The sequence below is a fragment of the Pongo pygmaeus genome, chromosome 19, assembly GCF_028885625.2.
Source record: "Pongo pygmaeus isolate AG05252 chromosome 19, NHGRI_mPonPyg2-v2.0_pri, whole genome shotgun sequence".
Lineage (NCBI taxonomy): Eukaryota > Metazoa > Chordata > Mammalia > Primates > Hominidae > Pongo > Pongo pygmaeus.
In genome coordinates this window covers 787719-810662 of record NC_072392.2, presented here as the reverse complement: position 1 = coordinate 810662, position 22944 = coordinate 787719, and the positions used below count along the sequence as shown (strand labels likewise).

Below are 22944 nucleotides of genomic sequence, written 5' to 3'. Positions count from 1 at the left end.
CCTTGGGGAGGCCCCAGTCCTCGTGTGCCCCCGGTGGTCTTCCCAGCCTGGCCCTTCACAAGCTCCCTCTGTCTCCCTGCTTCAGGTGATCAGACATCCCCCAGGTACATGCTCCCCTGGGCCCATGGAAGGCACCTGTCTGCCGGGACCAGAGGGTGAGCAGTCAGGTGTCCCATCCACCAACGTCCCAGGGGCTGGCCCCTCCACCCTGGCGCTAATCTCATCAGGAAATAGCAGAGTCCACATTTCCCAGGAGTTATAAATAGCCAGCGCAGTTTCGGGCAGCAGCGTTCCTCTGGAAAATGTACCCTGTCCCTCTCCCTCCCCCTCCCTCCTCTGTGTTTAAATGATATCCTGAAATAGACTTGGTTTCTGGAGGCTGATGGACTCCTGGGAGACAGAGCATCGTTGTCAGGGCACCATGGGGCCAGGCAGGCCTCTCTGAGTGGATACCAGGGCCACACCTGCAGCAGGCACCAGGAAGATGGCAGGGCTTGAGGGTCTTGCAGCTTAGGAAAATGCCCCTGGCCCAGGCCTGGCCTCAGAAGGGGCTGGAGTGTGTGAGACAGCAGCAAGTTTTGCCTGGGAGGCTGCAGAGGGGCAGCTCTTAGTGGAGCAGGAAGGCAGAGAGGACCCAAAGTTTCCCACCATGACCTGGGGCCCTCCGAGAAGGCTCTCTGGAGAAGGCGGGGCGAGAACTGGGCCTTAGCATCAGGAGTTGCAGTCTTGGGTCAGATTGTCCCAGGAGAACACAGGGGTGGACCTGGCAGCTGGAGTGGAAGTGATGGGCACGAGGCAGCGGGAGGGCTGTACTGGGGGTGGCCTCCCAGCACCTAGGTCTGCCCACCGGGTCGGGACACACACCAGGAGGCCCGATGTCGCCTTTCTGAGGAAGCAGCAGTTACAGCAGCTGCCGGTCAGGGACTTCACACATTCTGCAGTTTCAGCAGAGAGGGTGCTGGGGGCCTTGATTTTGAACCCCAGCTCTCACTTCCTAGGTGTGCACTGGGTAAATTCCTCGCTCTCGTTAAGCCGCAGTGTCCTCATGTGTGAGATGGGAGCAGCTATGAGCGCTTAAACCGCTTATGTCTGCTATCATGATGATGAACGCAGATGCTGTGTGTAGAGGATTCATCAGTGTCAGACTTGCGGGAAGGGCTCAAGATGTCCGTTGCTCTCACTCTTTTCCATAACAACCCTGTGAGGCAGGTGCGGACGCCTCCATGAGGAAATTGAAGTTCACGGAGGTGAAAGGCCTTGCCCAAGTGCGCACGGTTGAATGGGAGACTCAGATCAGCCTGCCTCCGAATCCTGCCCATTTCCCCCCACCAGGCTGTGTCCAGGTCCCCCTGAAACGTGGGGAGGGACCATTGGCTCAGCTTCCTGCAGGAGGTGCTCTGGGTGAATCTGACCAGGGGCTGTGGAATTGGCCTGAAGCTTATGCTGATGTGTGGAGAGACCTGCCTCAAGAAGGGGTGGTCTCAAAACATCACACTGTGCCCCATAAATACGTACAACTGCAATGTGTCGATTAAAAAATAAGGGCCCTGCCAGGCGTGGTGGCTCACGCCTATAATCCCAGCACTTTGGGAGGCTGAGGCAGGCAGATACGAGGTCAGGAGATCGAGACCATCCTGGCTAACACAGTGAAAACCCGTCTCTATTAAAAATACAAAAAATTAGCCGGGTGTGGTGGTGGGCGCCTGTAGTCCCAGCTACTCGGGAGGCTGAGGCAGGAGAATGGCGTGAACCCGGGAGGCAGAGCTTGCAGTGGGCTGAGATCGAGCTACTGCACTCTAGCCTGGGCGACAGAGCGAGGCTCCATCTCAAAAAAATAAAAAAAATAAGGGCCTGCACAGTGGTGCATGCCTGTAATGCCAGCTCTTCAGGAGGCCGAGGCAGGAGGATCACTCAAGCTCAGGGCAACACAGCAGCCTGGATGGCACAGTGAGACCCTGTCTCTAGAAAAATAAATACAGGCCGGGCGTGTTGGCTCATGCCTGTCATCCCAGCACTTTGGGAGGCCAAGGTGGGCAGATCACCTGAGGTCAGGAGTTCAAGACCAGCCTGGGCAACATGGTGAAACCCCGTCTCTACTAAAAATACAAAAATTGGCCAGGCATGGTGGCTCACGCTTGTAATCCCAGCACTTTGGGAGGCCAAGGTGGTTGGGTCATTTGAGGTGAGGAGTTTGAGACCAGCCCGGCCAACATGGTGAAACCCTGTCTTTACTAAAAATACAAAAATTAGCTGGGTGTGGTGGTGTGCACCTGTAGTCCCAGCTACTTGGGAGGCTGAGGCAGAAGAATCGGTTGAACCTGGGAGACAGGGTGCAGTGAGCCGAGATCGCGCCATTGCACTCCAGCCTGGGCAACAAGAGCAAAACTCTGTCTCAAAAAAAAAAAAAAAAAAAAAAGAGGTCATGGCCGCTCCAGAATGTTTCTCCCAAGGGTAGCATCTCAGTCGACAAAGAGCATTTGATTCCTCCACCCTGTGCAGCCACTGCTGGGGGACAAAACTGGGGACAGACCCAGGCCCCGCCCCATGTCCAGACGAGATGAAGGAACTACGAGGGACAGCCTGTGTGATCCAGGAGGGTTTGCAAAGAACAAAAGCAGCTTAGAGGGGAGAGAGGTTTCGGGAAAGTGAGGCCAGAGTTGTGGCTTCCTTTGAGACCCTGTAGGACCCTTGCCTCCAGCCGGGCTGGTGATGGCCTCACGCTTCCCGTGTGTGAAGAGGTGCTCGGAGCAGTGGTTCTCCCTGAGGGGCACTTGGTTCTGTGTACACAACTGACTTTTTCTGTCTCCTGTTCTGGGTTCCATCTCTTCTCTGGGCAGGGAACAGCCAAAGACAGGGCCTGGGCCACGGCTGGCCCCAAATGCGGGGCCCAGGGCGAACCCAGTGCAGACCGAGACCCCGTCGGAGGCTTGGGTACCACCTGTCCCCGGCCGGTGTGTGGGTGATAGAAGATGTGGGAAGGACCTACATCGAGCTGCAGGAAGCCCAAGGCTGACCCAGATCCAGTTTCCCTTCCGTGATGACAGTGGCCTGTTATAGCAACAGTGTTCAAACCGTGGCACGCACACCTCAGAGTGCACAGAGACGTTCTGAGGGCGACGTGGGCAGGAGAGTAGAGAGTTTTCAGGAAATCAGTTTGCAGATCCTCAGCTGCCATAGGTGCTGTTGCCAGAAAGCCATCTGCCTGAGAGCCAGCATCTCGCCATCCTGTCCTCTGCAGAGGAGAGGCCCGAGGCTGGCTGTGGGGGCTTGGCCCGGGGTGCGCAGACCTCCTGGGTGGGGAACAGAGGGGCTTTTAGAAATGTTGGGGTAGGGGCCAGGCACGGTGGGTCATACCTGTAATCCGAGCACGTTGGGAGGCCGAGACGGGCAGATCGTCTGAGGTCAGGAGCTTGAGACCAGCCTGGCCAACATGGTGAAACCCCATCTCCACTACTAATAAAATTTAGAGCTGGGTGTGGTGGCAGGCACCTGTAATCCCAGCTACTTGGGAGGCTGAGGCAGGAGAATCGCTTGAACCCGGGAGGTGGAGCTTGCAGTGAGCCGAGACTGCACCACTGCACTCCAGCCTGGGCGACAGAGCGAGACTCCATCTCACAAAACAAAGAAACGTTGGGGTCAGTGTTCAGAAAGTAAAAGACTCTAGTAGCCACTTAGAACCTTTCAAAAGCCAGGTGGTATCCAGTTCTTTGCCTTCCACAAAACTGATGGAGGACTCAATTTTCCAACTGAGAGATCATTTCAAGTAATTTTCAGTAATAGGTATATATGCGATTTAAGGTGGATAGCATGGAGAGAGGTTAAAGAATGGTGTAACATGGCTGTAATAAAACTCTTTTCGACCTCATCTACTTCTTTATGGGAACAAAATGTTGCATTGTTCACATCTTTTTTGTTCATTTTAGAGACATGGTCCTACGTTGCCCAGGCTGGTCTCGAACTCCTGGCCTCAAGTGATCCTGTGGCTGGGAGCCACCGCACCTGCACATCTTTTACAACAAAACCAGAAACATGAACAGGATTGATGCTGAACCTCGTTTCACTCTAGCAAAAAATAATATCATATAGATACGCAAACTAAAACAAAAAATGTTCCGCCCATTTCACTGAGAGAGAATTACACCAAAAAGTTACTCTGCTACTTAATATTTATCAAGATGTATAATGAGGCCGGGCGCGGTGGCTCACGCCTGTAATCCCATCACTTTGGGAGGCTGAGGCGGGCGGATCACCTGAGGTCAGGAGTTCGAGATCAGCCTGACCAACATGGAGAAACCCCATCTCTACTAAAAATACAAAAAATTAGCCAGGCGTGGTGGTGGGCGCCTGTAATTCCAGCTACTCAGGAGGCTGAGGCAGAAGAATTGCTTGAACTCGGGAGGCGGAGGTTGCGGTGAGACAAGATTGTGCCATTGCACTCCAGTCTGGGCAATAAGAGCGAAACTCTGTCTCAAAAAAATACATAAATAAAATGTGTAATGTGTCGGCTTACTTTTTTTTTTTTTTTTTTTTGAGACAGAGTCTTACTCTGTCGCCCAGACTGGAGTGCAGTGGTGTGATCTTGGCTCACTGCAACCTCTGCCTCCTGGGTTCAAGCGATTCTCCTTTCTCAGCCTCCCAAGTAGTAGCTTGGACTGCAGGCGCCCGCCACCCCACCTGGCTAATTTTTATACTTTTAGCAGAGACAGGGTTTTGTCATGTTGGCCAGGCTGGTCTCAAACTCCTGACCTCAGGTGATTCACCCGCCTCAGCCTCCCAAAGTGCTGGGATTACAGGCGTGAGCCACTGTGCCTGGCCACCTTTTTGATTGTGTACTGCCAATCATGGTACTAACTAATCCTGAGTATATTTTGAATATTTGGAGCCTTGTGGTCTCTGGAAATTTTTGTTTTCAATGTATACAGATTTTTTTGTGGAAGCAAAATATAACGGTGAATAAAGGACTTGAAAATATAAAAATATAAACTAGGACAACATTCTTTAGGAGAAATGGAATAGAAACAAATTCAAGGAGAGAAGATCCAGGAGCTCTGTGAGGGAAAGAAGAGCTTGTTCGTGTAGTTTTTTTTTTTTTTTTTTTTTGAGACAGAGTCTCGCTCTGTTGCCCAGGCTGGAGTGCAGTGGCGCGATCTCGGCTCACTGCAAGCTCCGCCTTCCAGGTTCACGCCATTCTCCTGCCTCAGCCTCCCGAGTAGCTGGGACTACAGGTGCCCGCCACCACGCCTGGCTAAATTTTTTGTATTTTTAGTGGAGACAGGATTTCACCGTGTTAGCCAGGATGGTCTCGATCTCCTGAACTCGTGATCCGCCCGCCTCGGCCTCCCCAAGTGCTGGGATAACAGGCGTGAGCCGCCGCGCCCGGCCATTCGTGCAGGTTTTAAATGGATGAGTGCGGGTATCACGTCGCTGGGGTATTTAGATCCCACTGAATCCATGGGAAGGAATGATGTCACACTTTTATTTTAGGATGGCAATATTGACATGATTCTGGAAATCATACTCTTTGCAACTATTTAAACTTGGAAATGTTCAGATGTTGACTTAAGAATGTGCCAGGGAGCACATAGTTGCTCAGAATTAGTTCGCAGGTGCACAGGCAGACGGGCTTGAAGGCCCTCGAGTTACAGAAACAGAACGTGGAACAGTCCTGTGTGAGGGGTGCCTCTGACCTCCCCTGGGGTGTGCACCTCCCTGGGCTCCAGCCCGAGCCTGGGGACTTCCCCTGTGGAGGATTTGCTTATTTGGGAGCCAATGGCTTGACCCAAGTTTTCTCCCTGAATCTTCCCAGCAATCCCAGGGAGGCAGGTTCTGTTGCAGATGGAAAAACTGAGGCTTAGTGAGTTTAAAACTTTGCCGGGATTCAAACCTAGACAGCCTCCTGAGCGCGGGCTCCTGACTCTTCAACACGTGGATGGGCCGGTTCCCTCCTAAGAGGCTTGAGCGCCTCCTAATCAGGTGCTTACCTTTTGTGAGCCTCAGTTTTCTGCATCTGTGAAATGGAGTAATAATACCCATGTCCCAGGCTGGCAGCCAGGAGTGAATAAGGTCTCACGGGCAGGAGTGCCTAACAGGGTGTGCCCTGCCTTCCTCACGGCGGCCACAGGGGCCTGGGGGCTAGGGCCCCCCGAAGGGTTGATTTCCAGGTAAACATCAGCTTATCCCAGCTGCTCACTTCTGCCTCCCTGACTGCGTAGCTGGCTCTGAGCAGTGCTGACCCACGGGGAGATCTCTGGCTTGGCCTCCGAGCTGGTACCTCTCTCACCCACATTCTCTCTCTGCAGCTGGACCCACAAACTGTGGAGACCAAGAACTGGCACACGGACGTGATTGAGATGAATGGGGTGAGCCGGGGATGGGAACGATCAGTGGGGTGAGCCGGGAGGTGGAACGTGCGTGCAGCAGGTGGGCAGCCCGGCCCTCTGGCTGCTCCTGGGGCTGCTGTGCTGCCTCGACCTCCCCACAGCCCAGCCCCCTCTCCCCTCACCCTGCCCACTGCTGTCCTGCAGGTGTTGTGTTGAGGGAGCCCTGGGTGTGAGCTAGGCCTCGTTTGCAGTCTTGGGGAGGGGACCCCTGTGTTTTGGGGGCATTCCTCGGGCACTCACACCCTGGGGAATCTGTACCTGCCTCACCCCCCAACCAGATCAAAGTGGAATTTTCCATGAAATTCACCAGCCGAGATATGAGCCTGAAGAGGACGCCGTCCAAAAAGCAGACCGGCGTCTTCGGTGTGAAGATCAGCGTCGTGACTAAGTAGGTGCTGCCTCCGGTCTCCCAGTCCTGGCGTCGGTGCCCCGGGTCCCCGCCAGCCTGGGCCCCCCAGCCCTCCCCGCCTGTGCCCATCCCGGCACCTGATCAGTCACCCCCAGCTCAGCGGCAGCAGACGGCCAGCGTGGAGCCAGAGTGGCCGCGGAGGCGCTCACACGACGCTTTAGAAGCACGTGAGCCAGCACTTAAACGCTGGAAGGTCTCTTGTGAGATCCCAGATCGTCTGCACCTCGTAATAAGCGGGAAGCTGTGTCAGCCGGGGGCCTGCGTTTGGGCTCGGCACCAACGGGGACTGGCTGCCCCTCGGGAAAGGGCACGTGTCCCCCAGTTCACCACCACCCCGGCCCCTTGTCTCAGGCCTGACCCACCTCCTCGTGTGGGCTGCCTGCTGGGCCTCCTACAAGCGTCTGAATCTGGGGGACGTTCTTTCCCTAGAGTCTCGGCCTTACCTTCCCAAGTTCCCAAGGCTTCTGCCCACGTCCTTCGCTGCCCCTTCCGCAGGCAGGCCTGGGGTGGGCTGGCCGGGGTGCGGTGCGGTGGCCTTTTTCTCTGCCCTTTTCTTGCCCTGTCCCCACCCCGCCCCAGCTCTCCATCCCAAATGCTAGAAGCTCTCCAGGGTGTGGGTGTGCTGGGTGGGGGGTTGCTATGGGAGAGCTGTTGTGGTGCCGCCCTCCACCCATCCTCACGCCCCACCCCAGGCGGGAGCGCTCCAAGGTGCCCTACATCGTCCGGCAGTGCGTGGAGGAGGTGGAGAAGAGAGGCATCGAGGAGGTTGGCATCTACCGGATCTCGGGCGTGGCCACGGACATCCAGGCGCTCAAGGCCGTCTTCGATGCCAGTGAGTCTGGGAGGCCCAGCCGGGGCGGGTGTGGCTGTGTCCGAGCAGGCTGGTGGGATGGACAGGAGAGCTGGGGGGAACCAGGAGCCTCCCTGGAGAGGAGGCTTGGTCTGCTTCAGAGTCCCTGTGGCAAGTGCTTTCTCTGCATTTTTTCACGTAATCCCCTCCCCTCGAATCTCTTGTCCGTTGCTGCAGGTAAGGAACTGCAGAAACTCAGAAGGGCCAAGTCGCTTGCCCAGGATGACCCAACTTGTAGGTTTTGGTTCTGGACTTAAACTCAGATCTGACTCCAGAGTCTGCATGGCTGGCTTTCTTGCTAGTTCCTGGGTGCCTGGTGAGCCATAGGGAAAGAGCTTTGAGCCTGCACCTGCTGTCTCCGGGGCCCCCAGTCCCCTCTGGGGCAGTGCTGCCTCTGCGTAAAGCCCACCGTGGTGAGGCCTGACCTTTCTGGTTTCTCATCCCTGCTCCTGCTGGTTCAGGCTGCAGCAGCCACATACCCAACTGTCAAGAAACCTGGGCTGGCCAGGCAGGGATGAATCCGTGGGGAGCCTGGAGTGGAGGATGGGGTGGGGCCTGGGAACTTGCCGGCGTTGGCTCCTCTGTGCAGCCTAGCAGCTGAGGCTTTGTCAGAACATGCTTTTACGTGTGAAAAGTGTGCAATGCCTTCCAGAGAGGGCCTTAGCGATGGGGAGGTTCCAGTCGGAAGGAAGCTGCGGGCCACACGGTAGGAATGTGGCTCTGAACTCTGGGTGATGGATTTCACTCCCCAAACACCCTTTCCCAAGCAGCCACAGCAGATGGCCCCCAGGCTGTCTCTCCCTGTTCCCCCAGCCCCGACCCACAGAGCCGAGTCACAGACACCTGTGGGCACTCTCTACGTCCCGCTCTTCCGGGGGAGACCAGAACCAGAGATGGAGTGGGTGGGGGGTGTGTCAGGATGGGTCGGGGTGGAGCAGGGCCGCCGGCCCGGCTAAGGCTGCCTGACCTCGGCCCCACCCCCTGCAGATAACAAGGACATCCTGCTGATGCTGAGTGACATGGACATCAACGCCATCGCCGGGACGCTCAAGCTCTACTTCCGGGAACTGCCCGAGCCGCTCCTCACGGACCGACTCTACCCAGCCTTCATGGAGGGCATCGGTGAGGCCCTGAGGGCTCCTAGGGCTGGGCTGGGCCAGACTGAGCCAGAACTCCCTGCCTGGAGAAGTAACCAGCAGGAGAAATATCTGTGGCTTCCTTTGCTGGCTGACCTTCCCAGTGCACTGGGGCCTGTGGCTGAGGGGCCCGAGGGTGAGGTGTGGCCTGCTAGGACCTGGTGCAGACACTAGGCCCTTTCTCGCCTGCCTCTTGCCCCTGATGTCCGCATGGGCAGCCCCTTCTGCTTCCTGTTTGGACGTTGGCCTCTTGCTTGGAAGCTCGAGCATCCAGGGAAGACTGCCCTGAGGTGAGTGGCCAGAAGCCAGCATCCCAGAGCCAAGGAGGAGGCTGGTTCAAGCCAGAGGGCACTCGAGACGGGTGGTGCTGAGCCAGCGGGACCACACACCGTCCCGTCACCTCTGCTGAGGGCCCCGGCCAGCAGGCCTTCCGCCTCCACCCGCCTGGGCCAAATCCAGCCCCAAGGCATCCCTTCAGCCTTCTCTGCTTCTGGGGCAGACCGGAGCTTCAGCCCCCCCATGGAAGGCTGCTCGCACCCACACGCCAGCAGCAGAGAGGGTGGAGAAAGAGAATCCACCACTGGCAGGATATGTCCCTACTGGCTTAACCTTAGCCACACAGACCAGGGGTGTCCTGTTTCGAGACGGGGGATGCCCCAGCGCCCAAGGCCCATGCGTTCAGCTGCAGGAAGGGGGTCTGCTCCCACCAGCCAGCCTCCTGGCTGAGTTACCAGTCGTGGTGGGGCCTCCTGGAGGAAGCAGCTGCTGACAGCCCACCCAGACACCAGGCCCTCCCCTGTGGGGTCTGCTCCCCAAAGGCCTGGAAGCCTGGGCTCTCCTGCAGGGGCCCACAGCCTCACGACCACAGGGGCTCTGGCGGGGAGCCCCAGGAGCCGAACGCCGCACTGGCCCTTCTCTCCCACAGCCCTGTCAGACCCTGCTGCCAAGGAAAACTGCATGATGCACCTGCTCCGCTCCCTGCCCGACCCCAACCTCATCACCTTCCTCTTCCTGCTGGAACACTTGAAAAGGTAACGGGGAGTGGCCCCAACCCCACCTCCTCAGTCCGTCCTCGTGGGCGCTGGCCTCCATCGGGCTGTCTGTGGGGAGTGAGAGTTTGCTTTCCAAGTTCTTGCACTCATGTTTTTCTGTTTTGAGAAATATTTGGGTCCCGTAACCAGTAGTAACCTCACATATTCACCACAAAATGCTCAGAATGGCAGGGTGAGAGTCCAGGACTACAGGCAGGTTTTATCATCATGGGTCCCGATCTACCAGTGGTTCATTGAGTCAATTCAGCCTTCTATAAATGAAATGGAGAACAGATAGTATTAGACGGTAGGCAGGTTTTATAATCAGTGGGTCCCAACCTACTGGTGGTTCATTCAACCAATGTAGCCATTTCTAGATGCAGTGGGAATGGACAGCACTGGGGGGTGGTGGACAGCAGTGGGGGGTGGTGGACAGCAGTGGGGGGTGGTGGACAGCAGTGGGGGGTGGACAGCAGTGGGGATGGACAGCAGTGGGGGGTGGACAGCAGTGGGGGGTGGACAGCAGTGGGGGGTGGACAGCAGTGAGGAGGTGGACAGCAGTGGGGGATGGACAGCAGTGCAGGGGTGGACAGCAGTGGGGATGGACAGCAGTGGGGGTGGACAGCAGTGGGGATGGACAGCAGTGGGGATGGACAGCAGTGGGGGGTGGACAGCAGTGGGGGATGGACAGCAGTGCAGGGGTGGACAGCAGTGGGGGATGGACAGCAGTGGGGGGTGGACAGCAGTGGGGATGGACAGCAGTGGGGATGGACAGCAGGAGGATACACTGCAAGCTTCGAGTGCAGGTCAGTTACATGGAGGCGTGTGGACTGTGTCACAACGTGGGTTGTATTGTGGCCATAGTCAAAAAAGGTGAAACCCACTGGTCTTGGCCCACACCTCACTTGACATAGGGAAACTGAGTCCCCACACCAGGCGGAGACTTGCTTGGGTTAGTAGCAGATCTGTCCTTAGAGCCCTCAACGTGCAGATCCTAAATTCAGACCCTTCTTGCCTTCCCACCACCCTTTTTAGTCAGGTCCAACCAAGAGTGGCTAAAGTTGCTTGTACCTGTAGCAAGGTTCAGAGGTCCTCAGGCTTGCAGGGGGAGGCAGTCCCTGGGTGTCCCTTAAACCCACCTGCACACCAGGACCAGGGAGCCCCCTCAGGCCGCTCTGTGGAACAGTTCTTCCCTGAGCTCAGCCCCAGCTCAGGGCCAGGCCCCCAGCTGCAGCTCTGCCAGGCCAGGCTCGGGAGAGCCAGCGGAGACCTGGACGCGCCCGGGGCTGGTGTCTTGTTTTTCCCATCATGAAACATTTTTCCTCTGGTTTGGCCAGGACCAGAGCCCCAACCAATTCCGAAAGCGTTTGGCAAGCCTTGTGGGGAGGAGTGGGAAGGGAAAATTCATTCGGCTCCCACCCTGGGAACTGGGCACAGTCTGTTCCCACATCTGGGCCCCTGGCTGGACCGTGTGCGCGCGTGTGGTGAGGGGCTGGCCCCGCTGCACAGCTGCCTGTTGGCATCACAGTGTTTGTTTGCCTGTTTCCAAAGCAGGCGCAGCCACAGCTCCTGCCTGGAGGGTGAGAATGATGGTATTGAAAGGGTGAGAGGCACTGCTTAGGGTGGGTGGGTCTCAGCACAGAAACTTTTTTTGAGACTGAAGGAGAACCAGAGGCCCTCTGATATGTTTGCTGACCCTGGGCCTGCCTGGACACCAGCCCTGATGGCAGCTCCTGCTGTTGTCCCAGGGAAGCATTGCAGAGCATCTGGCCTGTTGAGTAAGAGAAGCAGGGGAGGATCCGGAGGGAGGACAACCCTGGGTCCCATGAGGCAGATGGAGAGGCATAGGAGGCAGCCTTGGGTCCTACGAGGCAGACCCTTCCGCAGAGGCACAAGAGGAAGCCCTGGGTCCCACGAGGCCGACCTTTCCGGACAGGCACAGGGGGACAGTCCCCGGGCTCATCTGGAAGTAGGGTTGCTCCTGCCCCAGCACAGCTGGCAGAGCCCCAGGTCTAGCTAGTGACTCCTGCTGGGTTCCAGGCCCTGCCTACCTTTCTCCTCTGCCCCATCCACCTTAACTCTTCTTTTGGGCCACTTAGCACATGAATAAGCAACAGAGCGGTAGGTCCTGGAGGCAGCTACCTGGATTCAAATCCCAGCTCTACCACTTAATGGCTGTGTGACCTTGGGCAAGTCACTTAACCCCTCCGTACTTCGGTTTCTTCGTCTACACAATGGGGGTGACAATAATCATATTTACCTCAAAGGACTGCGGCGAGTGTGAATTGTTACAGGGAAAGTTTTTAGAACAGCATTTGCTCTCAGGCAAGGGAGCTGGAGTTGGCATCTGTGGGCTCCCTGGCTCTGGCAGTTCACCATCAGTCCAGGGGGACCCAGCAGCTAGAGATGTTAGCACAGAACACTGGCACATGGCTGGGGCCCTGCTCTCCTGGATGAGTCCCCTTCCCCCGGGGGAGGTCCCCACTCCTAGGAGACGGAGACAAGGTGACCCCTTCCAGGAGTCCTTCAGGAGCTCCTACGGTGAAGGCCAAGGGTCCTGGAGCTCCGAGTGGCTGCTGAGGAAGGGCTTCTTTCTTCCCCGTCTTCTTCTTCTTAGGGTTGCCGAGAAGGAGCCCATCAACAAAATGTCACTTCACAACCTGGCTACCGTGTTTGGACCCACGTTACTGAGACCCTCAGAAGTGGAGAGCAAAGCACACCTCACCTCGGCTGCGGACATCTGGTCCCATGACGTCATGGCACAGGTACCCCGGCACCGCCCGGGCCCGTGGCTGGCAGAGGGTGAGACCAGCCCCTTAGGAGGAGAGAGAACAGCTCAGAGTCCTGCCTCTTCCCTCGTGGGAAGCTGAGGGCTGCAGACACTTCTGCCCCTCCCAGGCCAAAACAAACGTGTGAGCCTAGACCAGGGCCCAGAGATGCTGGCTGCATTCTCAGGAGGGCCTCGGTCTCAGAAAGCAAGCCCAGGGGTGGGGAGATGCTGGAACCTTGTCCTCACACGTGGAAGCTCTGAGGTTGCTTCCAAGGGCAGGAGGCTTCCCTGGGATTCCTGCAAGACCCAGAGTAGGGGCCAGACTGTGGCCGCCTCAGGACAGAGCAGAAGCTTATGGCCAGGTTGGGGAAGTGGCCCTAGGCCCCCCACCCTCTGCCCTGTAGCGCCTTCCACGGCTGCAGAAAGGCAAACACACCTGGGCTCCCCAGGAAGGGGAGGTGGGCGGAGCCAGTCTAGGGAGTGGGAGGGGCAACACGGGCTGGAGCCAGCAAGGACCACGTCGTCTTCTCGCACGTCAACGGCGAGGCCAAGGACAGGGAGCCCAGCCTCCGCCTTCCTGTCTCCCACAGGTCCAGGTCCTCCTCTACTACCTGCAGCACCCCCCCATTTCCTTCGCAGAACTCAAGCGGAACACACTGTACTTCTCCACCGACGTGTAGCCCGAGGCAGGGCGGTTGCGGGGGGGTGGTGGAGCCAGCCCCTCCAGCCCGGGGTCCAACTCAGACTTGAAAGACTGCAATAGAAAACTCCCAAACCCAGCACTCCAGACTCGAGGGAAGCCAGCTTCCAAGAACTGGAATGCGTACGTCTTTTGTGCCACCTTGTACAAAGCCGGCTGCCCAGCCCCAGCCTCACCACCGCACCCACCTCCTGCCCTCCATACCTCTAGTTGTGTCTGATGCTCCGTGCTGTTCGGGAATTGTTTTATGTACACTTGTCATGCAGAAAAGGTAGTGACCGGCCCGGCGTGGGCACAGACAGCCCGCTTTGTTCTTTCATTTCCTCCAGCACTTTCTTTCCTCCTGAGTCCAGCCCAAGGCCTTTTATTTTGCGCTGTGTAACCGCTGCCAGCTTCTCTCTTGGCCCTGCTCCCAGATGGCGGTCTCCTGGCAGCCCCCGCTCAGTCTTCCTCCACCCGCTCTTCCTTCCCAGCCTGCCTGCATGCGTGTGCACCCTCGGTCTTCGCTGCATCACCTTGAAAGCTCTGAAGAGGCCCCGGGTTGCCGGGGCAGCGGCGGCCCGTTTGATGCTGCCGTTTGCCGCTGCCGGCCCCTCCTCAGCCTCCGCCTTTGGGAGCACACCTGCTTTGCCTTGCTGCCTGTGCAAATGTTGGACAAGGAGACACACTCACACTCGTCCCCAGCTTAGCACAGAGCTGGAGTGCCCATTTCTGGAATTTTCCATTTGGGAATCTCCACTTCTGGGGTTTACCTGTTCGGCCTCCTGCCTATCAGTGAGGCATCTCTGACTGTTTCTTCTACTGCTTTTCAGTTCCTTTCCCTGCTGTTCTATTTCCTTTGAGTGTAAAGACTCACAAGTGACCTGCTATCGAGATAGCCAGAGGGTCAGCAGAGAACGGGGGAGGAGGCAGTCAGGCTGCTGAGGAAACACCACGGGCTGAACGGGGGAGGAACGCACACATCACGCTGGGTGTCCCGGGTCATGGGTGGGGCAGCTCAGCTCTTAGGAGCGAGTTGTGGGGGCTTTTCAAGAGGGGCCAGGCTTCCTGGAGGGTGACTGATGTGGCCGAAGCAGGTGTCCAGGCAGGCAGGCTGCAGCCAGGAGCTCCCTGGCACCGCAGGACCTCGTGGTACTCTTGCCTTAGATTTTACACACTCTCCACAGCCAAGCACTGCCACGGTCCTCCAGGACCTGGGAAGCAAAGGCACAGGCCCACGGTGGTCAGCCATTGTGGTGCCACCCCAGCTTCTGGATGCAGCCTTTTGGGTAAACATTGGGAACTCCAGAAGTTGCGGGGAGAGTGGGGAATCAGACAGCCGCCTCTAGGGGCTGAGTTCTGCTGGGGCCTCCTTGGTGCTGTAGGCACCCGCCAGGGAGCAGGGACCCGACTTGAAGACTCATTGCCCAGTACTAGGAAGGAGTGAGGTGTATTCCCACCGTACACTTTCCCACATGAGCTGCGGCTGCCAGCCTCGGGCCATCAGCCTAGGAGAGCAGACGCAGCTCCAGGGGCTCGACTTATAGCCAGTTACAGCTCCCTGGCTCTTCTATGTGGCAGAGCGTCGTTTCTGGGCCCTCAGGGCTGGGGAGCTCAGTTCCCACTGCTTGTGCTTGGGGCTGAGTCTTAAAGAAGGGTTTGCTGGCCCTAAGGCTGCAGCGCTTGCTCAGTAAGAGGCAGAGCCCTTTTTGATCCTGTTTACTCCTGTTGTCTTGGGCAGAACAGTAAATATTCTGTGCATGGAGGAAAGACATGCCCAAGAGGAAGGAAGTACTGACCATCAGCTGCCTGTGAGCAGCTTAGCAGGGAGCCCTTGCTCCCTGGGACAGGCGGTGAACTTGAGTCTAAAGATCCAGCGCCTGGCCCTTCCTAAGGTCCCTGCCTGGCATCTGAGTGTCGGTGTATGGCACAGAAGGCTCCTGCTTGCTTCCAAAGCGATGGACAGGAAGGGGCAGAGTGAGTCACGGCTCAGACTGGGCACCTTCGCATCTCAGCCTCAGGGAGCCCCACAGCCCCAAGCTTGCTGAGGCAACGTGAGAACAGGCTACGGGAAGGCTGCAAAAGCTGAGAAATGCAAAGGCTCATATTTATAAATCCCACCCCCAGAGTGGGGAGGGTCAGGTGCCAGACCTGGACTAAACTGCACTAAGGAAACACCCAGCAGGGTCTCCTGTGAGCTGGGGACCGTGCAGCCCAGGACCTCCAGTCACTGCGCCCGGCAGGAGTCAGGAGCCAGGGACTGTGCAGCCCGGAACCTCCAGTCACTGTGCCCGGCAGGAGTCAGGAGCCAGGGACTGTGCAGCCCGGGACCTCCAGTCACTGTGCCCGGCAGGAGTCAGGCTAAGGGTTCTGTGAGCAGGGACTGTGCAGCCTGGAACCTCCAGTCACTGTGCCCAGCAGGGTGGGCTGTGCCCGGCAGGAGTCAGGCTAAGAAACCCCAGGTCTGCCTGTCCTTGCTGGGCAATGGCTGATGGCTGCCAGTTTCTGCTGATACACAGGTAGGATGGGACCCTTCATGAATATCTGACTTTAATAAGTTGGTAAGGATATATTTTTTTGTCTATGTTCTGTTTCAACTTATGTAGATTATTATAAATCGATGTAAACCACGTGAGAGGAAAATGTTAATAAAAAATGCAAAGCCCCAACATTTGCACAAAACTCAGCCCTGTGGTGTGGATGTTTGTGTTCGCAGTGGTCCAGGGAAGCCACCAATGTCAATATTTAACTCTTCCAGCTGCATCCAGATGTGAGTTTCCAGGAATCTGTTTACCTAGTTCACTCCCCTTGAGCCTCCCTGTGGCCCACGGGGGCTGGGGCAGAGCTGCAGGGATGTGGGCTCGAGCCCTCTCCTTGCTCTTCACAAAGGCCTCCGGATCAGCCAGCATCCAGGCTGCTTCTGGCTCGCCTTTGCCATGTGCTGCTACAGTACAAATGTCCCACCCGGGATCTGGCCATCAGCATGCCTTGTAAGTGGCATGAAGTTGTCCGCTGAAGAGGAAGCATCTTCTTTTATGTAAACGCTTCTCTACGTTTTCCTTCAAAGTGGCACATCTTTGAGGCAGCCTTTTCGTCTAATCTGCTTGTCAGAGAAGCTGGGTCTCCGAGGGCCCACCCTCCCTTTGAGAGAGCCAGTGGCGTGAATATCGGCTCCCACCAGCCGAAGCAACTGGACACTGAGTTTATTCTGAAGATCAGGAACAGATGTCTCTGAAAACTGCTGTTTGGTTTATGAGCTCATACTGGCTCCCCAGCCATCGAAAACAGGAAACTATTCATCTCTCGAGTGAATAGGCAGCGTGGACAATGCCTGGCTCACTGAACTGATGGCTACTGACAGCCCTGGTGCTCATCTTTTCCAAGGCCGTTGTGAGGGCAGCTTCTCTTGTATTTGGTCCCATGTGCTAGACTGAAAGATGGAAGATCCCAGGCATCCTAGGACTTTGACAGGTACCAGGGAGGAGTGTCTGCCCTTGCTTCAGAGTGCTTGTAGGTGTCCTGTATTTAGGGACAGCAGAGGAAACAATTTGTTCTGAGCTCTAGGGAATGCTCCAACTGGCCTAGCAGTGATGAAGCCTCCTAGCTGTGAGACTGGGAGGGGCGTTATATAGAATTCACCGTAAAAGGACATGAGCCCTGAGCAGGAACTCACATTCATTCCAAGGAAACGGCAAACATGGCCCAAGGAAGGTGTTACCAGCTGGGTTTGACATCATCACTCATGTACAAACACTCGGGCCTCCAGGCCATGTAAGCTGAATCTGAACTCTGGTTAAGAGTGTGTGGGCCAGAAGACAGGGCAGATGAGGAAGAAGGCAAAAAAAGGGTAGAGGAATTACCGTATTATAGGAAAAAGGAGACTCATTACCACTGGCTGAAGGTGCCCAGAATTGTGTGGCCCCCGCCAAGCTACCTGCCTGTGCCCCACCCAAGAGCAAAGGCCTGACTCCATTAGTGTCATCTCCCCCACAAAGCACCAGGGTAAAGCAGCACCAGTGCTGAAGCCCAATTGTAGACGGCTTTTTTTTTTTTTTTTTTTAAATATCCATGGCACACAGCTAGGCCAAGAAAAATACCACAAGGTCAAGTGGAAAACACGACATGTTAAAACACTTCCTTGACCCCGGAGAACGAGGATGGTGGTGCACGGCCCCTCAGCGACATCTGATCTTGGCCAGTAGCTGCTGTGACCGAGTCACCAAGATGACCACAGCAGGACCCTTCATGTGTGGCCTCGAGCTCGGCCTGGTCCAGCAGTCATGTCGTGAAACCAGTGTGTGCCTCTCGGCCAGCACAGGACTGGTCCAGCGGTCACGTCGTGAAGCCAGTGTGTGCCTCTCGGCTGGCACAGGAGGGTTTTTCTAGAAGGGGCCCATCGAGTTCATGGATGGGATTTCACTGCATCCCAGGAAAAGGCTGGGCTGGGCTTCTTGAGGCAGGCCCTGGCAGATGTAATGATCTTGGTGAAGATGACATAGTCTTCTAACAACCCTGCCTCAGCGCCCCCATGCCCAGCCTCCCTGGGAGATTTCTCATTCTTTCCCTTCAGATGTTATCTGTGGGCCACCCGGCACTATTTTTGGAATAGGGAATTTGAAAATAAAATACAAATAAACCAACCTTTTGAACTGTAAGGTGTGTGGCAGTGGGGGAGGGGGGTGTATTTTTTTAAAAAAAACAAGGATGGCAGAACACAAAACAAGTGAGATAATTGGTTGGACGGCATCAGTCTGCCTTGCCCTGCCCTGGTATTCGAGACAGATAGTTGCATGGAGTTCCAAGGTAGAACAGCTTCCTGAGTGCCTGTAGAGACACTGTCACCTCTGTGCCCGCAACACCAAACAACCTAGAGGGCCAGCTGTGGTCAGGCCTGAAGCTTTGTGGAGCTGAATTCCTATATGTCAACATCCTGTCTCCCGATCTGCTCTGAGAGAATCTGGCACGGGACGTCCTCTGTGAAGGCTGGCTGGAGTCCAGGAGCAGCAAAGTGTGCCTGCCTCGAAGGCTGGAGGCAGAGAAGCCAGGCAGCTCCCTCAGAATACCAACGACATGAGGGAAAACGGATGTCTTCAGGCCCTGAACCAAGGCCCTGGTGTGGTACAGAAACTGTCCTCCAGAGAGCAGCCCGGATCCGGGGCTGGCATCGTCCTTCCCCACAGGCAATTACTCTCACCGGAGGTAATAATCAATCGCAGCAGAGAAAGCAGCAAAACCTCCACAACCAATGGCCCCAGCCTTTAAGCCAGCTGTCAAACAAACAGAAAGAACATGACCTGTGGTGACAGCTGCTGGGTCACGAGGCACTCACGGAAAGTTTGCACACCCTCAGTGTCATGAAATGAGCTTAAGCACTGTAAGTCATTCAAACGATCATAGCTCTGGAAGACATCAATGAAGCAGTGTATATGATCTAATCCAGTGCGCTTTATCTAACTACATTTGTTTAGCTTTTCTCCTTCAAAGGGTATTTCTAGTCTTAGGGAAACAGCCCCTCGCAGGCAGGAAACTGGCTGAGAGAAGCAGCCCTCGGAATGAAACGAAAGCATATGGCCTTGACCCTGATTTGTTTATGATTTGTACATTCCTGGGAAGGTGATCAAAGCAGTCCTGGAGACAGCAGAGGTTCTCAAAGAGGCCCTGGCGTAGCTGAGCAATGGGACGACCGGTGGAGAAGTCACTCCGTCATCATAAATGGTGCTTGAGGAGCAAAACCAGGTTTCATGACAGCAAATCATCCTGTCTCTCAGAAGATGAGAAAACCGGCTTTTTGCTCTGGGTAAGTCAGGGCAGGACAGATGGAAAGTGGCCCAGTGATAAAACACTGCAGCTTCTAGGAAAGTCAAGTCACCAAGGCCTTCCACCACGCTCCGAATGGACATGCCAACGGGGAGAAGAGGCAGCAAATTGTTTTTTTTTCTTTTTTTTTTTGCAGCTGATAATCTAATATTTCTAGAATATCTGTACTTAGCATTCAATGGGTAGAAATCAGAATCCCCAAGGGCAGAAAGATACTACTGTTACAATTTATATCTAAAATTAAAACAGACAATTGTCTAGAATTATTGAGAAAAATGTTGGCCACACGTGGTGGCTCATGCCTGTAATCCCAGCACTTTGGGAGGCCGAGGCAGGCAGATCACGAGGTCAGGAGTTCGAGACCAGGTGAAATCGGTCTCTACTAAAAAAATACAAAAAAAAATTAGCCGAGCATGGTGGTGGGCGCCTGTAATCCCAGCTACCTGGGAAGCTGAGGCAGGGGAATCACTTGAACCCAGGAGGTGGAGTTGCAGTGAGCTGACATCGTGCCACTGCACTCCAGCCTGGGCGACAGAGTGAGATTCGGTCTCTTTAAAAAAAAAAAAAAAAGTTGTTACAACGGACGGGGGTGCTACTTGCATCTCGTAGGGAGGGGCCAGGGATACTGCTCAACATCTTAGAATGCACAAAACAGACCCAATCCCGGCAAAGATTCATCTGGTCGAAAATGTCAATAGTACCAACGATGGGAAACCCTAATCTAGATCCTAGCAAGTTTCCAAAACCGAGTTAACACAGAAACAAACATGATTTATTCGTCAGAGGGAAGAAGATCAAGTGTCCCTGGAACACTCGTGTGTTTGGAAATGATAACCTCAGCACGTTGTCCAAGGCCACAAAGAAAAAGCATTCGAGAGCCGTTTACTAACCTCTGAAACCAATGGCTCCTCCAGTGACGCAGCCACTAATGACACTGTTCTTCCAATCCGATTTTCCCCGGTACTGTGGGTGGAGAAGTACACGTTAAAGCCAAAGAAACAAGCCAAGACAGACCATTAAGGAGAAATACGCAGGGTCGCTAGTTAGCTCATTCAGTCCCTACCCAAAGGAAACCTAATCTTTCTCAAAAATAGAGTTCCTAAGTATACAGTGTATATATATATATAGTATGTGTTCATAGATGCTTCCCGTAGGTGGCACCAGAGTGCTGAAACCAAGTCCAGCATTTGAAATATAATCAAAATTTCTTCAAGGGGCTCTCCAATAAGTCTCGTTTAAAATCATTAGCTAACTTCTAGCCTACAAAAGGTAAAAAATAATGCAAGCCCGTACTGTAAACACACAAAAAGTCTGCCACAGGGACTATTTTATGGAAGTTCAACCTAGAACGTATCTGATGCTTCCGATCTGCTTTCTAGAAACTTTCAAATGACTTTTAAAGGGCAATTTCTCTTTAAAAGTAATGAAATGGTAGCCCCAGCAAGGATTTCTCAGAAGGCAGAGACACTTACAGATTCTACCAAACACTCAGTACAAGAAAACATGGCTCCCACAATGGCAAAATTTTTGGCATAGGACATTCCTCTCTGCCCCATGTCTTTCAGAACTTCTTTTGCAGTCGGTGTACGGTAAGGATCCTTAGGGTCAAAGCCCACGTTGGTATCGATGCCAGCGGTAAACACCCCAAATGCACCTCCTAAGACAAATCCTAGAAGCAAACACAGAGATAAAGGTGTCTATGGCATGTTTTCTGGATTACTGTATTGGGATCATCCTGGAAGGGACCATACTTTTGGATGACCATTGGTGCAGAGGACACCCCCCTCTTGCCACTCAAACTCTCCACTTGCCTGGTGGAGAGTTTTGCACAATCCAGGGTCTATGTTACTGACGACATCTTCTCCGTCTCCTCTAGGATTTCTTCCTTTCATTCCCTAACATTTCTCAAGATTCCATCGTTAACCCACTATTCTCTCTACACTCTCTCATATGTAAACCAGCCACCCTCAAGTTCAGCTATCAACTTTGCAAATCACTCTTGGCCACTGTGACATTCACAGTAATGCTTTACTGAGCACCACCTGCCAGATACGCCACAGCCTCATTCATTCTTCAGAATAATCCAGTGAGACAGATGCTATTAGCCTCTCCTTTCTATAAACTGAGGCTCAGAGAGGTTAAGCAGCTTCTCCCAAGGCCACACAGCTACCTAACGGCAAATCCCACATTGCTGCCACATCTGACCTTCCTGAGCCGGCTGGACGTGTCCAGATGGATGCCCTCTCATGACCTCATGGTCAATATGAGTTTAATAAAATCACGGGCACCTCCCCTCCAACTTAAGGGAAAAACAGAAGGACAAGTGCAGACTTCGTCTCTCCTTGCTCGGGGCTGTCTAGTCACAGTGGTCTTTCAGTTTTTCAAACCTCAAACAACCGCTGCCCTAGAGTCGTCTGCATGTGCATTTCCATATCTCTGCATCCTTCCTCTGCAGTGTTCCTGTTCAACATTCTTCTCCACATAGTATAATACAGGCCCCATGAAGACCAGGCTCTTGTCTCTTTCACCTGGCACGTGATAGTTGCTTAGGAACAATTTGTTGAAAGAATGATTTAAGAGAATGAGCGAATTTAAGGGAATGAACGGATGAATGAAGTCACCCATGTAATAACATTTTTTTTTTTTTTTTTTGAGATGGAGTCTCGCTCTGTCGCCCAGGCTGGAGTGCAGTGGCGCGATCTCGGCTCACTGCAAGCTCCGTCTCCTGGGTTCAAGCGATTCTCCTGCCTCAACCTCCCGAATAGCTGGGACTACAGGCACCGCCACCACGTCCGGCTAATTTTTTGTATTTTGAGTAGAGACGGGGTTTCACCGTGTTAGCCAGGATGTCATGTAATAACTTTTAGGCCCCAACCACAGCACCGATTCTCTGACCCAATTTTCATCAGGAAAGCTGACCTGAGGGGGCAGGAGAGGTGACGCCCGATTCACGGAACGAGGCGGGGGTGTGGTCAAGGTCAAGGCCCGCAGTCCCTCGCCTCCCAGGCGCGTGGTCTTCTCGGCAGAGATCCCCACTGCCGTCCAGGCCCTCAGTCTCCCAAGGGTCCCACTCGCCCGGCCTCACCTCCCACGCAGGCCAGCGCAGCCTTGAAAGCGCAGCTTTCCATCACCTTCTCCATCATCTTCTGCTCCTCACTCTTGGCTGGACTTGGGATCCCACCCAGGCTCCCAGGCTCCAGGAGCCGGGGCTGACGCTTGTCACCCACCAGGTACTGCAGGAGAAGGCTGTACTGCAGCGGAGCTTCGGCGGAACCCGCTGCCTCAGGGGCCGAACCCCCGGCATTGGGGGCGGCCGCCGCCATGACAGTCGCTGCCCAAAGCAACCCTCGCGTCCTTCTCCCCGCAGCAGATTCGACAAGCGTCACGTGGTGGGCCCTGAGCCTAGCCACTGTGCTGCAGCGGCAGATTCGCCGCAGGAGGAAGACGCGGCCACAACGCTCGTCGTGCGCACAACCAGCGAGACCGCTATCATGTTTCCAAAAAGAAAGCCTCTTGTGAAAATGGAATTGGGCTTGGACAGCTTTCCCCATGTCACAGACAAAAGAGATTCAGATTCACCACAAAGCGCCCTCACGGTCGGGGCTGCGGCGCGGTGAGTACCGGGATTTGTAGTTCCAATCCGACATCCAACTACATTTCCCAGGAAGCGTTGCGCGTGCTCTCGCGCCTCGGCCCCGCGCGGGGCTCTTACGAGCTCCTGAGGGGAGCGAGGAGTGACCGCGCGCTCCGGGGCTGCCGTGCTCCGGATCGCCGGGAGGGGACCCGCGAGCATTGTCGCTGCCCTTTCCGCCTCGTGCTGTCATCGGGCGGTGAGGCGTTAAATCCTGTGGTCCCGGAAGGTGCGGTGAGAG

At 55.1% G+C, this 22944-nt stretch overlaps 2 protein-coding genes across 7 annotated transcripts in view; one reads left to right on the top strand and one right to left on the bottom strand.

Annotated features, from left to right (window-relative positions):
• ABR (ABR activator of RhoGEF and GTPase) overlaps positions 1 to 15941 on the top strand; it is a 226798-nt gene extending 210857 nt beyond the window's left edge. For all 5 annotated transcript variants that reach the window (XM_054459706.2, XM_054459710.2, XM_054459707.2 and 2 more), the window contains 7 exons: positions 6300 to 6359; positions 6659 to 6768; positions 7482 to 7621; positions 8627 to 8761; positions 9701 to 9806; positions 12424 to 12571; positions 13167 to 15941. In XM_054459706.2, coding sequence (XP_054315681.2) covers positions 6300 to 6359; positions 6659 to 6768; positions 7482 to 7621; positions 8627 to 8761; positions 9701 to 9806; positions 12424 to 12571; positions 13167 to 13256 — 789 coding nt within the window. In that variant the 3' untranslated portion in view covers positions 13257 to 15941. The remainder of the gene's footprint in view (positions 1 to 6299; positions 6360 to 6658; positions 6769 to 7481; positions 7622 to 8626; positions 8762 to 9700; positions 9807 to 12423; positions 12572 to 13166) is intronic.
• Positions 15789 to 22685, bottom strand: TIMM22 (translocase of inner mitochondrial membrane 22). 2 transcript variants are annotated; one of them, XM_054459714.2, is made up of 4 exons: positions 22158 to 22685; positions 20545 to 20741; positions 19963 to 20035; positions 15789 to 18522 (listed from the first exon to the last, which is right to left on the bottom strand). In XM_054459714.2, exons 1-4 carry the CDS (start codon positions 22621 to 22623, stop codon positions 18446 to 18448), a joined length of 813 nt encoding a protein of 270 aa, XP_054315689.2. In that variant the 5' UTR covers positions 22624 to 22685; the 3' UTR covers positions 15789 to 18445. The 2 variants fall into 2 exon arrangements, with proteins under 2 accessions (XP_054315689.2, XP_063511779.1); XM_063655709.1 differs by having other exon boundaries at positions 15789 to 16774; positions 22158 to 22456.
• Positions 22686 to 22944: the final 259 nt, after the last annotated feature.

Excerpts from the sequence above, each read along its gene's own strand:
- TIMM22 (XM_054459714.2), bottom strand. The coding sequence starts at position 22,623 with ATGGGGAAAGCTGTCCAAGCCCAATTCCATTTTCACAAGAGGCTTTCT. Across the intron at positions 20,036-20,544 it reads CTGAGTGTTTGGTAGAATCT|TACCGGGGAAAATCGGATTG; the intron begins GTAAGTGTCTCT and ends CTCCACCCACAG. Across the intron at positions 18,523-19,962 it reads AGGAGCCATTGGTTTCAGAG|CTGGCTTAAAGGCTGGGGCC; the intron begins GTTAGTAAACGG and ends TTTGTTTGACAG.